Here is a 15,881-nt window from a genome sequence, read left to right as displayed (position 1 = left end):
GATTATGCTTAAAACATTCTAATTGTCTAAAAATTATCCAGAATTAATAAATGATCCTGTGCATTTTTCATCCTTTACATACATTAACATGTTGAAGCCCTTAACCCCCAGTACTTCAGACTGTGACTGTATTTGGAGGCAGGGCCTTTAAGGAGCTAATTAAAGTGAAATGAGGGGGGCGCCTGGGTGGCTCAGTTGGTTAAGTGTCTGACTTCAAAACTCAGGTCATGATCTCATGATTTGTGAGTTTGAACCCTTTATTGGGGTCTGCTCTGACAGCTCAGAGCCTGGAACCTGCTTTGGATTCTGTATCTCTTTCTCTCTGCCTCTCCCCCACTTGCGTGCACACTCTCTCTCTCTCTAAAAAATAAATAAACATTAGAAAAAACGAAATGAGATCCTATGGGTGGGACCTTCACCAATATGACTGGGGCCTTTATGGGAAGGGGAAATATGCACAGAGATAGGTGGGTACATGGAGAAAAGACCATGTGAGAAGACAGCAAAATGGCAGCCATCTGCCAGCTGAGGAGAGAAGCCTCAGAAGAAACCAATCCTGCTGACACATTGATTTTGGACTTTCAGCCTCCACATCTTTGAGAAAATATTTAAGCCACCCGGTGTGTTGTCTTGTTATGGCAGCCCTAGCAAACTAATACACATTTAGTATGGTTTTTCTCTGTGTTCCCTTTCACTGTATGCTGATACGGTATTTTTACTACCTTCATAACTTAATAATTAAAAATAATTAAAAATTAAATAATAAAAAGATTGTCATTCTTTTCAGAATTTGGGGGTAATATTAGCTAAGTATTAGAGCTTATATCACCTACCAGGCCTTGTGCCAAGCACCTAAATATGATGCTTGGAACATGATTAACTTGCTAAGGTCACAGAGCTAGGACATTGGGATGGATGGGTGAGATTTGAACCAAAACATTGATTCCAGGATCCAAACTCTTTATACTGTCCCACGTGCTTTCATTTTTCCTCCACACCTGAATTTAGACTCCTCTCATAGTTTTTATTTCTTTTTAAGAGCAATTAGAATAAACCTCTTAATTGTAAAGAATCAGGGACAACATGGTTTTTCTTTTTCTTTTTTCTTAAGTTTATTTTTTGAGAGAGAGCTAGAGAGGGAAAGAGAGGATCCCAAGCAGGCTCTGCACGGTCAGCATGGAGCCCAATGTGGGGCTCGAACTCATGAACCGTGAGAGCATGATCTGAGCTGAAACCAAGAGTTAGACACTTAACTGACTGAACCACCTAGGTGCCCCATATTGACTTTTTAAAGTTTATTTATTTTGAGAGAGTGTGTGAGGGAAAGGGGCAGCGAGTTAATCCCAAACAGGGTCCACACTGTCAGCATGAGAGCCTGACACAGGGCTCCATCCCAACGAACTGTGAGATCATGACCTGAGCTGAAATCAAAAGTTGGATGCTTAACTGACTGAGCTACCCAGGCACCCCTTGTTTGTCCCACTCTTAGTGATGTTAAAAAAAAAAAAAAAACAACCTTGTTTTGGGACATCTGGATGGCTCAGTCGGTTGAGCAGCAGACTTCAGCTCAGGTCATGATCTCATGGTTTGTGAATCCGATCCCCACATCGGGCTCACTGCTGTCGGTGCAGAGCCTGCTTCAGATCCTGTGTCTCCCTCTCTCTTTGCCTCTCCCCCACTCATGCTCTCTCAAAAATAAATAAAAAGGCCTTATTTTGATCAAAAGTGTGAAACTGAGAGATTCTGATGTGCTAAGTAGTACCAACCTGGCTTAACTAAAATGAAGCTGTGGGAAGACCTTGAGATAGGCTACATGTGTGGCCTACAGCTAACCTCAGAAGTTAGTTCTACAGATTCTATCAACCATGAACTTTTTTCTTTGATGCCTCTAATCAGCCTATTCAAAAATTGTCCAGACTGACCTTTTTACTAGCTGTCAATACTTTTACCTGAAAAAATATACAAACATGTCATCGTTTCCAGACTTTTGCAGTTTTGCCTTTGTTCCTTCACAATCTTTTCATGGACTGCCATGGGTCTCAGTTCCCAGAGTTTCCCATCTAACTCACCATCTTCTTTTAGTTGGTAAAACATACTCTGTAATGCATATATAATGTATTTGTAGTTTAAAGAATGAAATGAGCACTCCAGTGTACCCTAATAGAACCCAATATTTTTAGAAGGCATCTGTATACACCTTTTCTCTCAACCAATTTTCTGTTTTTAAATAAGTTCCTTTATCTGGAAAACAAATGACCAAGAGTGCCAATAGAACAGTGAGAGGCTTGTCCTGCTAAATATTAAAACATTCTATAAAGCTACGTAGTTAGAACCGTGGGATAGGTATTGAAAAAAAAGAGAGAAGTGACACACGTGGACATAAGTACAAGTGAAACTGTTGAAAGTGATTTTCCGTAAGAGAATAGGTTGAAAAGGGCAGATAGAGAGCTCTGGAGACCTTCAGCCGGGTGAAAACTCAGGTGGCACTGCTTCATGCCCTACTTTGAGTCTAATAGGGCTTTAAAAAAAAATTTTTTTAATGTTTATTTTTGAGAGAGACAGAATGTGAGCAGGGTAAGGGTAGAGAGAGAGACAGAATCTGAAGCAGGTTCCAGGCTCCGAGCTGCCGACACAGAGCCCAACATGGGGCTCGAATTCACAAATCCTGAGATCATGACCTGAGCCGAAGTCAGAAGTCTGATGCTTGACTGACAGAACCACCCAGGAGCCCCTAATAGTTTTTTTTTTTTTTTAATTGAACATTTGTCCTTTATTTACTCTGATATTCCCCTTCTGGATTAAAAAGATATATCAAGTCTTCATTCTACTCTGAGGTGGCCTCAATTGAAATTTTGAGCCTGGATTGCTTTTGAGTCTTAAATGTTTGAAGTTCACTCCACCCAGGCTTTTCTTTGCTTCTTCTAAAAACAGTTAATCCATTAAAATTCAGCTTTGCATTTTATTTCCCTTATTAAAATAAGTGCTAATTTAAAATTGGAGTGGTCATCCATTAGTGGTGGCCAAAGAGTGTATGATAGATATACCACTCCCTTGGTTTTTAAAGTTAGGTTTCCTTGAAATTTTTAAATGAAAATTTTCACAACAAGATTAATGTGTGTTTTATTTATCCAAGCACCCAGCTGTTCACAGTTTGCTTCCTTCTGCTAGCTAGACACTGGCTCCCAGCTGCTAGGAGTAGAGCAGAAAGCCAAACTGATAGAGGTGCTGATTATCACTACAAAGGCAATCATATTACAATATGTAAATATCTGAAATTAACCTGTACACCTTACATTTACACAATGTTACAGGTCAGGTATATTTCAATCAAAAAAAAAAAAAAAGGCGCCTGGGTGGCTCAGTTGGTTAAGACTCCGACTTCAGCTCAGGTCACGATCTCTGGGTTTGTGGGTTCCAGCCCTGCGGGCCCTGTGCTGGAAGCTCAGAGCCTGGATCCTGTTTCAGATTCTCTCTGTCTGCCCCACCCCGCTCATGCTCCCTCTCTTTAAGAAATAATAAACACTAGGGGCGCCTGGGTGGCGCAGTCGGTTAAGCGTCCGACTTCAGCCAGGTCACGATCTCGCGGCCCGTGAGTTCGAGCCCCGCGTCAGGCTCTGGGCTGATGGCTCAGAGCCTGGAGCCTGTTTCCGATTCTTGTCTCCCTCTCTCTCTGCCCCTCCCCCATTCATGCTCTGTCTCTCTCTGTCCCAAAAATAAATAAACGTTGAAGAAAAAAAAAAGAAATAATAAACACTAAAAAAAGTTTTAAAAAAGTGACAAAGAAGGCTAGCCATCATCCCCCGCCAGTGCACTTTCGCTGCTGCGATTAGTAAGGAGAAGTCTCCAGGACTGCTAGTGTCTCACTTGCGATAAAACTCACTGAAGTTCGGGTGACCCGACCCAAACTCGAGGACCAGGGCAGTCCTGGCTCTTTCTCCCAGTTTTCTCCTTCCTCGCCATCAGGTGGCCGGGCTAGGAAGTCACTCGCGGCTTCCAGCGCCACGATATGCCCAGCCAGGAGGACAGTATTGGAACCAAGTTTTTTCATCCCACATCACCTAGAGTAGAAACACCACAGGCTTTAAGTTTTCCAAGGAAGACGGACTCGATGGGCGGGAGAAGCCTCTTCACAGGTAAAACCAGATGTTTGCGATTGAAGAACACAAGACGTCTCACCTGCCTCTGGGTAGAGAGCAGCCTAGGGCAGATACTGGCTGCTGGAAGAATGGCCTCTCCTTCCCCTTTTATCTGATAATTAACAGACACTAGGGAAATTCAATTCTTTATTAGGATTCTTTAGATCAGTGTTTGTAAACATTTAACATGGGGGCAGGGACCAAGAACTACCCACACCATTCTTTCCCCAGCTTCTGCAGCAAGAATCAGGACTTAGGTGAACAGAGCTCCAGTAAGATCTTCCACTTCAACCTTGCCAGGCTTCTGCTTCCGGGCCCGAAGTTCTTTCATAACCTGGTAACCGGGCCCTAGGTAGCATCCAGGGAGCGCTGGGTTGCCGCCTCGCCGACCGCGCCGGGGTCCTGCTGGGTCGCCGCCTCGCGGACAGCGCCGGGGTCCTGCTGGGTCGCCGCCTCGCGGACAGCGCCGGGGTCCTGCTGGGTCGCCGCCTCCCGGACAGCGCCGGGGTCCTGCTGGGTCGCCGCCTCCCGGACAGCGCCGGGGTCCTGCTGGGTCGCCGCCTCCCGGACAGCGCTGGGGTCCTGCTGGGTCGCCGCCTCCCGGACAGCGCCGGGGGAACGCTGGGTCGCCGCCTCCCGGACAGCGCTGGGGTCCTGCTGGGTCGCCGCCTCGCGGACAGCGCCGGGGGAACGCTGGGTCGCTACCTCGCGGACAGCGCCGGGGTCCTGCTGGGTCGCCGCCTCGCGGACAGCGCCGGGGGAACGCTGGGTCGCTACCTCGCGGACAGCGCCGGGGTCCTGCTGGGTCGCCGCCTCGCGGACAGCGCCGGGGGAACGCTGGGTCGCTACCTCGCGGACAGCGCCGGGGTCCTGCTGGGTCGCCGCCTCGCGGACAGCGCCGGGGTCCTGTTGGGTCGCCGCCTCGCGGACAGCGCCGGGGGAACGCTGGGTCGCCGCCTCGCGGACAGCGCCGGGGTCCTGCTGGGTCGCCGCCTCCCGGACAGCGCCGGGGTCCTGCTGGGTCGCCGCCTCTCGGACAGCCTTCGGAGAGCTCTGGGTTGCCACCTCCTGGGCAGCATTGGGGTCCTGCTGGGTCGCCGCTTCCCGGACAGCATTGGGGTCCTGCTGGGTCGCCGCCTCCCGGACAGCCTTCGGAGAGCTCTGGGTCGCCACCTCTCGGGCAGCGTGGGGGGATCTCTGGGTCGCCGCCTCTTGAACAGACTTCGGAGAGCTCTGGCTCGCCACCTGCGGAGCTGCGTCGTCGGACCGCTGGGTCGCCGCCTCCCGGACAGACTTTGGAGAGCTCTGGGTCTCCGCCTCCGGGACAGCGTCGGGGGACCGCTGCGTCCCTACATCCTGGGCAGGGGCCTTCTCTGAGCCTGGAAGAACAGTGTGGAGACCTTACCTGTGTCCCCTACTTTCTCTACAAGATTTATCCAAATGGGCTGGGGGGTTAGGGTCTGGAACCTGAGAGTGCAGGATTAATTTGACCTTCTATATTCCTTGCAAGAAGGAAACCCTCTCCTGGACTGAGAGGATGAGACGGCTGCCCGGTGATCTCCGGGAAGCATCAAGATCTCTACCAAGGAACCCATGGCCTGCCTAGGGTACCCCTCACTATTCCCGGTTTCATACTTTGTGCCCGGAGTTGGCGATGATAGTCAGCCAAATTCATGATCATCTTGGATACATCTTTCTGGTAATAGGGCCGACCAAATATCAAGATCTCAGCCTCGCCCTCGGGGTCCCAATGATTAACGTGAAGCAGGGTCTGTGACACACACTCGACGTGTGGTATGTGCTCTCCTCCCCGACCTGTGCAGGAAGCAAAGAGGCTGTGAGGGGCGGGATTTGGGAGGGGAAGGCGGCGGGAGAAGGTAGCACTGGTTTGGGGCTAGGACCACTGAAGAGGCTGGCCCTGGAACGCGGCCAGCCTGGGGGGCGGGGTGGATAGGAGTGTCGGGGGTGGAAAGACCGCATTGGCCACCGCTCTCAGACCCACTCACCGAAGATCGCCTCCACCAGCCACGCCTCGAGGTGAACAGCCTTCGGACTCTTCAGGTACTCTGAGTGGAACCAATAGGGTCGCTTGGTGAGGTTACCGAGCACCTCGAATAGCGTCCCTTCTCTCTGTTCCAGCTGTACGAGCGTCGGAAACCGCTTAGGAGTGGCCATGCTGCAGTAGGCCTTGCTGCTAGCGGCCGTGAAGCTGCAAACCAAGAAGGCCAAGGTTAGCATCAGTTGCGGCAGTTGTGGCTTGGCCAGGGCCTTATTTCAAGGGCTTTTGGTAAGCCCCTCCCCATCCGCCTCCCAAACTCCGCAGCCTGAGCTTCTTCCCGAGATTGCAGGAGTGCACTGGGTAGAGCACCTGGGCGCTGTAGGAGGGGCCACTGGTCTGGATCCGTCCATTTCCCCAGCCCTGCGAGCCAGAGGTGGAGCTTCTTCTGGGAAGCAGGTCTCGGGGAGATGATGAGGACAGCCCGGTAGAGGCATGGGAAGATCCAACATCTGGACAATACCTTTCAGAGAAGCGAACTGATATTTGCGCAGACACAGGTGCTTTTCAGACGGTTCAAATGGGACCAGCATTCCTGAGGGGCTGGAATGACTTTTTCATGGAAAACCTAATGAAATGCATTAAAGAAGTAAAAACTCAAGGATTAAAAAAGGCGTTCAAGGGCTAAAGTAAGTCCCACTTTCTCTTGAACCCTGAATACTGAGTTCCCTCCTCAGAGACCATCACATTTCCAGCTTCTTCCTTGACTTGTCAGAGACAGCTGAGCACATCCAGAGCAAATTCTCTAAGTAACATGTTATTTCTATGTCTTGGTTTCGTTTGTTTGTTTTGTTTTGTCCAGTTTAAAGCATTACCCATGAACTGCTACTCAGGAAGATAAAGTTATATAACTTTAGTAGTTGGGGTGTCATGCCCAGGCCCAGAGGTGAGAGATCCTCTGAACTCAGGTTCAAACTTGTATCCTCTGTGGGAGTTCTGTAGGCCAAAGAAGTGCATGAGAAATTTGTAGGTGTCTGACAGGATCAAAAGTCTTGAGACCTAAGCAGAATGTGAATTAAAAGCCAAAGAAGGGCAAAATCTATTCACAGAATCACAGAATGGATTGGCAGAACGATTGGGTAGACAGAGCAATTGAGTGTATAACTGACACCCAAGGATCTGGGCTCCATAACTATCCCCTCTGGAGGTTACGGACTCACTAACATAGCAACTATAAATTGAATTTTAATGTCCCATCAGTACTGCCAAAAAGAATCCAATCCGAGAAGTATTTCTAGGAAAATCTCTAGTCTGAAATCTCTTTCTTACAGCAAATGATATAGGATAATATATTGTTTCTTAGTTGGTGTAAGAGGAAACTTAGAGTTCTACGCATGTTATTGTCATTATGCATGTGTAGAGATCTTTTACTTCATTAAAGTTTTAGAATTAGGAATGGAAATATTTAAGAGAATTAAAATTAGAGTATTAATATTTAAAAGTGATCTGTCATTTATATAAATTCCTAGAATACGTGGACTAATCTTTAGAAAGCATGGAGTATTCTCATGGATACAAAGCATGGATTGAAAGCATGGAGTACTTGCCCAGGGAGGGGAATACAGGGAGGAAAGGATTGGAAAGAGGCATTTGGAAACTCTCAGGGATGATGGAAATGTGCATTATCTTGATTACAGTGATGGCTTCACTGGATATGGTTTATATGTCAAAACTGGCTAATTGTACACATTTTAATATAAGCAGTTTATTGTGCTTTATTCTTCAAAGTGGTTTAAAAAGAAAGGAACCATATACATGGTATTTTATATTGCTGTAATATTTTAGATAATTTATTATATTAGAAAAACAGTTTTGTAACTCCAATTTAAAATATATAAGTAAAAAAGTAAAAAATAAAATATATAGTTAAGTCATGGATTTAGATATATGACTTTAAGATGAAATCTTAGTTTATATTCAGTGTTGGATCACTGAGAAGAACTTCAGTTGCAATATATTCATACGTTTTATTTATTTTATTTACAAGAATTATTTAGTAATTGAGAAGTTCTTGTTATATGAGGCTATTAAAGTACTTTGCAAAGCTCTTTGCCATGTATGAGAATGGGTTTTGTTTTTGTTTTTGTTTGTTCTTGTTTTGTTTCTGAGATTGTTTAGTTAATCAAATTTCTCAAGGAGACCTTATGTCATTTGTAGCCCATTAAACATAACTTTTAAAACTTTCTAGACTTATGAATAGGATAGTTAGTTTGGAAGAAAAACTTGAAAGTTTAAGGAAGGACTAAAGGTTTGATTTTTACAATTTGAAAATATATTTCTTTTAATGTTTATTCATTTTGAAAGAGAGAGTGCACGTGTGAGCAGGGGAGAGAGAGAATCCCAAGCAGTCTCCTGCACTGTCAGCACAGAGCCCACTCAGGGTAGATCTAACAAACTGTGAGGCTATGACCTGAGCAGAAACAAAGAGTCAGCCGCCCAACCAACTGAGTTACCCAGGCGCCCCTGGTTTTTACAGTTTTAGGAAATATTAATTTTCAAAGAAATCTCTAAACACTCTTTTGTATGCACATAAATCACCCCCAAGGTTCCAAAAAAGAAAAAATACACCATCTTTCACTCTCCTCTCCCAGCTTACCTATATTTATCAGACCTGGTACCCCCTGCCCCACTTCAGTAATATGATTTTGTTAGAGCAGTGTTCAAGTTTATACTATTATGACCTTGTAAATAATATTCATAAACTGCAATATGATTTCTTGGGTAAATTTTTATTTTTCTTGATGTTATTAATTGCTTTTTTGTTCAAATGCTTCTTTTTCTTTTTAAAATGCTTACTTTTCTGGGCACCTGGGTGGCTCAATCAGGTAAGTGTCCAAGTTCAGTTCAGATCATGGTCTCTTGGTTCATGTGTTCAAAGTTCCTTCTTTCTTGGTTCGTGTGTTTGAGCTTCCTTCCAGGAAGGAAGCACTGTCAGTGTGGAGCCTGCTTGGGGGGTCTCCCTCCTTCCCTCTCTCTCTCTTTCTGCCTTTCCCCCACTTGCTCTCTCTCTCTCAAAATAAATAAATAAACTTTTAAAAAATGCTTATATTTCTATGTGTTCCTCCTTTATCTCCAAACTGCCCAACTATGTAAATTTCTCCTGTCCTTTCAAGCCCAGCAGGCACTTTATCATTTCATCTTGACAGTATTGCTCCTTCGGTCTTAACTGTTCTAATCTAAGTTAGTTGCTTTCCAGGCCCATCATCCTGTAGTTTACCACAGCCTTTTTCTGGGGTTGGGTCCTGGGCTCTCTGGATCCCATGACTTCCTTTCTTTGTGCATGTGCCTGTTAGGTATTGTTGTTGTTGTTTGTTTGTTTAGTAGATTTTATAGTAGTATCAATAGCATTCAGGCAAAAATTATTAAATTTATATATAATCATCTTCAAGAGGATCCTTGTGGTTTCTACTATACTTATGTTTCCCACTTTGTTTCATATCAGCTTCTAAGAAGTTGAGACTGAGCTAGCTGAATTCCAGGAAGGCAGCAGAAAGTTAAAGGCAGCGTTGTGAGCACAATTAGTTCAGGCTAAACAAAGAAATAGAGACTTGCAAGCTGATAACAAGACTGAAACATGCATTGGAAGCATTAAAGGCAATTGTGGCAATAGATGCTGATGCCTAATGTGCTAGGTTTAGTAAGATGAGAAATATATTTTTTCAGGTGGAACTTAAGAGCAGTAGGCAACAAAAAAAATAAAAGCAAGTTTCAAGAGAATTTTTGAAATAAAATGTTCTCTTCTACTGAACCATGTAAAGGTGGCTTAGAGTTAAGAAGTTCACTTAGAAATTTCATAGCTGTCAGCTTTCTAGCCTAATGTTCCTAGCTATAATATTGTAGTTCCTATAATTTTCAAAGGCTGTCAGATAGATTGGTTCATTCTACAGTACTTTAAAATTATATATATGACATATGCAATTATTTCATTATCGTTCATTGTCCCTTCAGTTTTGGAGTCTAATTTGGGTTAACAATTAGCTTTAAAAAGGAGTTTTCTTTCTTTTTTTTTTTTTTTAATTTTTTTTTTTCAACGTTTATTTTTTATTTTTGGGACAGAGAGAGACAGAGCATGAACGGGGGAGGGGCAGAGAGAGAGGGAGACACAGAATCGGAAACAGGCTCCAGGCTCTGAGCCATCAGCCCAGAGCCTGACGCGGGGATCGAACTCATGGACCGCGAGATCGTGACCTGGCTGAAGTCGGACGCTTAACCGATTGCGCCACCCAGGCGCCCCAAAAGGAGTTTTTAGTAGTACAAAGATTAACCCTTTTTGTTGCTCTTTACTACCTGCCTTAGCCAAATGCTTGGGAGTGTTTTTGCATCTGGGGAGTGAATGGGTTTGGGGAACGTGGTGGGAGAGTTCAGGTAAGGGATAAGGAATTTGGACTCTTAGTGGTGGTTTACACTGGGCTTAACCTGGGCTACATTCACCCTGAGAACCAGAGATTCTCTCACCAAGTTCATAATATTTGAGGCAAAGTTTTCATTATTTGACTTCTCTTCAGAGAGAGACTTCCTTTCATTTTGATGGAGTAAATCCTCTATTATTTTCTGAGGAAATGCATATTTTGAGGCCTTGCATGTTGGAATATATTTTTATTCTATCCAGATAGTTATTTGGACATTTGGCCTTAGAAATTTTTCTTTTTCAGAGAGAGAGGGAGAGAGAGAGTGCACACATGTGTGTAAGCAGGGAAGGAGCAGAAAGAGAAAGAGAGAGAATCTGAAGCAGGGTTTGTGCTGACAACATGGCTCAAACTCACAAACCGCAAGATCTTGACCTGAACTGAAATCAAGAGTTCCACACCCAACAGGCTGAGCCACCCAACTGTCCCTGGCCTTAGAATTCTTGACTGAAATAATTTTCCCCTCAAAATTTCATGCTTTACTTTATTGTCCTCTAGCTTCCACTGATGCTTTTGACAAGTTTAGGCCATTCTGATCTTAATCTTTGGGAAATGATCTTCAATTATTTTACTAAACATTTTTTTTTTCCTCTGGGGCACCTGGGTGGCCTCAGTTGGTTAAGCATCTGACTTCCACTCACAGTTCATGAGTTTGAGCCCCATTGGGCTCTCTGCTGTCAGCCCAGAGCTGGCTTCAGATCCTCTGTCACCCTTTTTCTCTGCCTCTCTCCCACTTGTGTTCTCTCTCTCTTAAATAAATAAACTTAAAACACACACACACACACACACACACACACACACACACACACACACACACATTTTTCCCCTTGTGTTTCCTCCTATCTCTTTCTCTTGTTATTCAAAAGTTGGCCTTCTGGACCGTTGTTCTTCTTTTTCTTTTATTTTTCATTTGCCCTATGCTGTTTTTGTTTGTCTAGTAATCACTGAAGTTTGGAACTAAAAAACTAATTAGAAGCTCTGAGCATGTAGGGTTGTCTACACCCAACATTCACTGAGGGATATATGTGTACAATTTTTTGTGGGAATCCCAGTGCAGTCTCATGAGATTTTTCAGTGTTCTCTCCACTGGCCACCCCTTATGTGAGTTCTGCATACTTTAGAAGCAACATACACTTTTTAAAATTTAGTTTCCTTTTTTCTTTGAATTCATTGTCTTAGTTTAGATAGAAAAATTGTCATTTCAACCATGTACTGAAATCTTAATGTAAGTGAATGCTTGAAGCTAGTCAAAATGGTACCAATATAAAAATGGTGCTAGTAGTCCATGAGCTTAAAATCAATGAGTGATGAGTTTTTAAATAAATAATAACAGCTATGTGGGAGTGGTATTGGGGTGGGGGAAGGACGTCCTCTGTATTAGAGGATGGCGATGATGATGATGATGATGATGATGAAATAATGGTAGTAGCTGTGTGTGAATGAATTAAGGAAGCACTAATCACACACTATGTGACCTAATCTGTGGAACAATTTTGAGAGTAGTAGTGATTATTATTCCTGAATCTGAAGCTCGCAGAAATAACAGTGAGTGAAAATCGGATCTCATATCTTGGTGTATTTTGTCTTTTCCCCTCCCTGAGGAACAGAGTTTGTATCTTTATTCCTTTTGGTATTTATTCTGAGACCAAGGACTTGCTTAACCTGGTGATTTGTCGTCAATCCCCTGAAGGTGCTTTTTCCACAATCCAGGTGATTCTAAGGCACAAGAAAGTTGAGAATCACTATATGAGATCACTCTGTATTTTCCGATTTCCAGGGCTGATCATGTAGCTTTAATACATCTCTTCTGTTCACAGATACCACTTTGATTCTGCATTTGTTCCTTGTTAATTTCAGAATGTCTTAAAACCATATGTGATATTTGAGTATGGACATATAAGAAAAAATATATACTTCTGCTTCATTACCTTGACTTTAAAAGACTGTTATTTTTTCTGTAATCAAAATAGATGCTTCTACTATAGAAATAAAATTTCTTTTTTTATTTTTTTTTAATTTTTTTTCAACGTTTTTTATTTATTTTTGGGACAGAGAGAGACAGAGCATGAACGGGGGAGGGGCAGAGAGAGAGGGAGACACAGAATCTGAAACAGGCTCCAGGCTCTGAGCCATCAGCCCAGAGCCTGACGCGGGGCTCGAACTCACGGACCGCGAGATCGTGACCTGGCTGAAGTCGCACGCTTAACCGACTGCGCCACCCAGGCGCCCCTAAAATTTCTATACTACCTAAAACAACTATAACAAACAAGAGTATTTCTAGTTGCATCTTTTGTTCTGTTTTAGGTCTTTCTACTCCTGCTTTGTATCTCTTATGGTCTAGATTAAAAAACACTGAAGTCCACTGTAAAGAAAGCTTTATCATCTTCTGCACATCCCACTTTAAATAATACAAGTTGTGGGGTGCCTGGGTGGCCAGGTCAGTTGATTGTCCAACTCTTGATTTTAGCTCAGGTCATGATCCCAGAGTTTTGGGATCAAGCATCTCTTTGGGCTCCACGCTGAGTGTGCAGCCTGCTTAAGATTCTCTCTCTCTTTCTCTCTCTCTCTCCCTCTCTAAATTTAAATAAGTAAATGAATAAGTAAATAAATAAATGAATAATTCATGTTGTAATTATCAACATGGATGCTTCTGGCTCCAGTGTCCTTATACTGTGTTATAGCCTGAAAAGTAAATAATTAAAATTATTTCTTCTAACAGTAAAAGAGGCCACCAGCTGCTCTGGAATGCTATTTCCAGGAAGACTCTGACCTCAGCTTTTTGGAAGATCTCGGTCACCCTCCCTGCATTACTCCCATCCTACCTTCTTTAGTCAAGAAAGTATTTACTTTTATAGCTAGTAACAGGTGTTGAGGGGTAGTGAGTGTTTAGATGATGGAAAGGCCTACCCTAATAACACACTCAGATGGTTTTGAAGTTTTCAACCAGAATTAAACCTGAGTGGATTAAAATATCCAATTATTTGCTACTTAATAGAGATGCTAATGCAAAAGGATGTAAACATTCTCCAACAGAAGAAAAGCAAATGAATTAGACAATAAAAAAACCCCTGAAGTTATAACGTTTAATATCTCGTAGACTTTAGGGGCGCCTGGGTGGCTCAGTCAGTTGAGCATCCGACTTCGGTTCAGGTCATGATCTCACGGTCTGTGAGTTCGAGCCCCGCATCGGGCTTTGTACTGACAGCTCGGAGCCTGGAGCCTGCTTCAGATTCTGTGTCCCTCCCCTCTCTCTCTGCCCCATCTCTGCTTGTGCTCTGTCGCTCTCTGTCTTTCAAAAATGAATAAACATTAAAAAAATAATTACAAAATATGTAGTTGACTTTACTGTGAATGGCATTAAGCAGGAAATGATCTTTATGTAAGAACATATTGTTAATCATTTTGTACCACAGTGTTTTCTTTAAGTCTCTTAACTATCCACCTTTCACTACCAATAGAACACAATGGTATATGGCAGCTAGAAAGGGGTCCCAAGATTGCGACTGAAATTCAGACAGATATTGAAATTTTAAAATTCTTTTTTTTTTTATTAGTTTTATTTTTGAGAGGCAGAGAGAAACAGAGCATGGGTGGGGGAGGGGCAGAGAGAGAGGGAGACACAGAATCCAAAGCAGGCTCCAGGCTCTGAGCTGTCAGAACAGAGCCTGATGCGGGGCCCCAACTCACGGACCGTGAGATCATGACCTGAGCTGAAGTCGGATGCTCAACTGACTAAGCCACCCAGGTGCCCCAGAAATTTTAAAATTCTGATTCCATTCTTTTAATTAAACTTTTAATTTTGGGATAATTGTAGATTCACATGCAGTTGAAATAAAAAATACAGAGAGAAAAAAAATACAGAGAGCTCCCATGTACCCTTACTCAGTTTCCTCCTATGGTAACATCTTGCAAACCTTTAGTACAATATCACAACCAGGACATCAACATTGGTGTAGTCAGGACACAGAACATTTCCTTCACAAGAATCCCCCATCTTGCTCTTTGATAGCCACACCCATGTCCTTTCAGTCCCTACCCCCTCATTAATTTCTGGCAACCACTTACATGTATCTGTTCTTCATTTCAATAATTTTGTCATTTCAAAAATGTTATGTAAATGGAATTATATAGTATGTAAACTTTTGGGATTGGCCTTCCCCCCCCCCCCCCATTCAGCATTATCCTATAGAGATTCATCCAGGTTGTTTCTTTCTTCTTCTTTTTTTTTTTAATGTTTATTTATTTTTTTTGAGAGAGAGAGGGAGGGAGAAAGCAGGAGAGGGGCAGAGAGAAAGGGAGAGAGAGAATCCTAAACAGGCTCCATGTTCAGCATGGAGCTCCACCTGGGGCTGGTCATTCTTTCCACACTCCCCCCCCCCCAAATTATTTTAACTATTTTGGTTCCTTTGCCTTTTCATATAAATTTTGTTATTTTTTTAATTTAATTTTTTAGAGAGCAAGAGCTATCAGGGGAGAGGGGCAGAGAGAGAGAGAGAATCTAAGCAGGCACCATGCTCAGCACAGAGCCCAATGTAGGCCTTGATCCTATGACCCTGGGATCATGACCTGAGCCAAAATCAAGAGTCAGATGCTTAACGGACAGACCACCAAGGCACCCCCATCCAGGCTATTTCTATTAACACTTTGTTTCTTTTTATTGTTGAGTACTATTCTATGGTAAAGTATATCACAGTTTATTTAACTACTCACTTGTTGAAGGACATATGTGTTGTTTCCAGCTTTTGGCTATTACAAATAAGGCTGCTCTGAAAATTCGTGTGAGGGTCTTTGTGTGGACGTATGTTTTCATTTTTCTTGGGTGAATACCTCGGAGAGTAATTGCTGGGTCCTATGGTAACTCTGTTTAATTGTTTGGGGAACTGTCAGATTCTCTTCAGAGTTCCCATCAGCGATGTACAAGTGATCTAGTTTTTCTGAAGCTTCACTTTAGGGTTGTCCCTATTTTTAATTTTAGTCATTCTAATAGTTGTGTATGGTATCTCATTTACGTGGTTTTTTTTTTTTAATGTTTATTTATTTTTGAGAGAGAGAGAGACAGAGTGAGCGCTGGGGAGGGTCAGAGAGAGAGGGAGACACAGAATCCCAAGCCGGCTCCAGGCTCTGAGCTATCAGCACAGAGCCTGACGCGGGGCTCAAACCCACAAACTGTGAGATCATGATCTGAGCCAAAGTCAGACGCCCAACTGACTGAGCCACCCAAGTGCCCCAACTTATTTAGATTTTAATTTACATTTCCCTAATAACAAATGATAATGAACATCT

At 43.5% G+C, this 15,881-nt stretch overlaps 1 protein-coding gene across 1 annotated transcript; it reads right to left on the bottom strand.

Annotated features, from left to right (window-relative positions):
- Positions 1-4,484: 4,484 nt before the first annotated feature.
- KHDC3L (KH domain containing 3 like, subcortical maternal complex member) lies at positions 4,485-6,311 on the bottom strand. Its single transcript, XM_047857998.1, has 4 exons — positions 6,143-6,311; positions 5,772-5,951; positions 4,734-5,515; positions 4,485-4,697 (listed from the first exon to the last, which is right to left on the bottom strand). Exons 1-4 carry the CDS (start codon positions 6,309-6,311, stop codon positions 4,485-4,487), a joined length of 1,344 nt encoding a protein of 447 aa, XP_047713954.1.
- Positions 6,312-15,881: the final 9,570 nt, after the last annotated feature.

The sequence above is a fragment of the Prionailurus viverrinus genome, chromosome B2 (genome assembly GCF_022837055.1).
Source record: "Prionailurus viverrinus isolate Anna chromosome B2, UM_Priviv_1.0, whole genome shotgun sequence".
NCBI lineage: Eukaryota > Metazoa > Chordata > Mammalia > Carnivora > Felidae > Prionailurus > Prionailurus viverrinus.
This window is presented reverse-complemented; position numbering and strand designations above follow the sequence as displayed.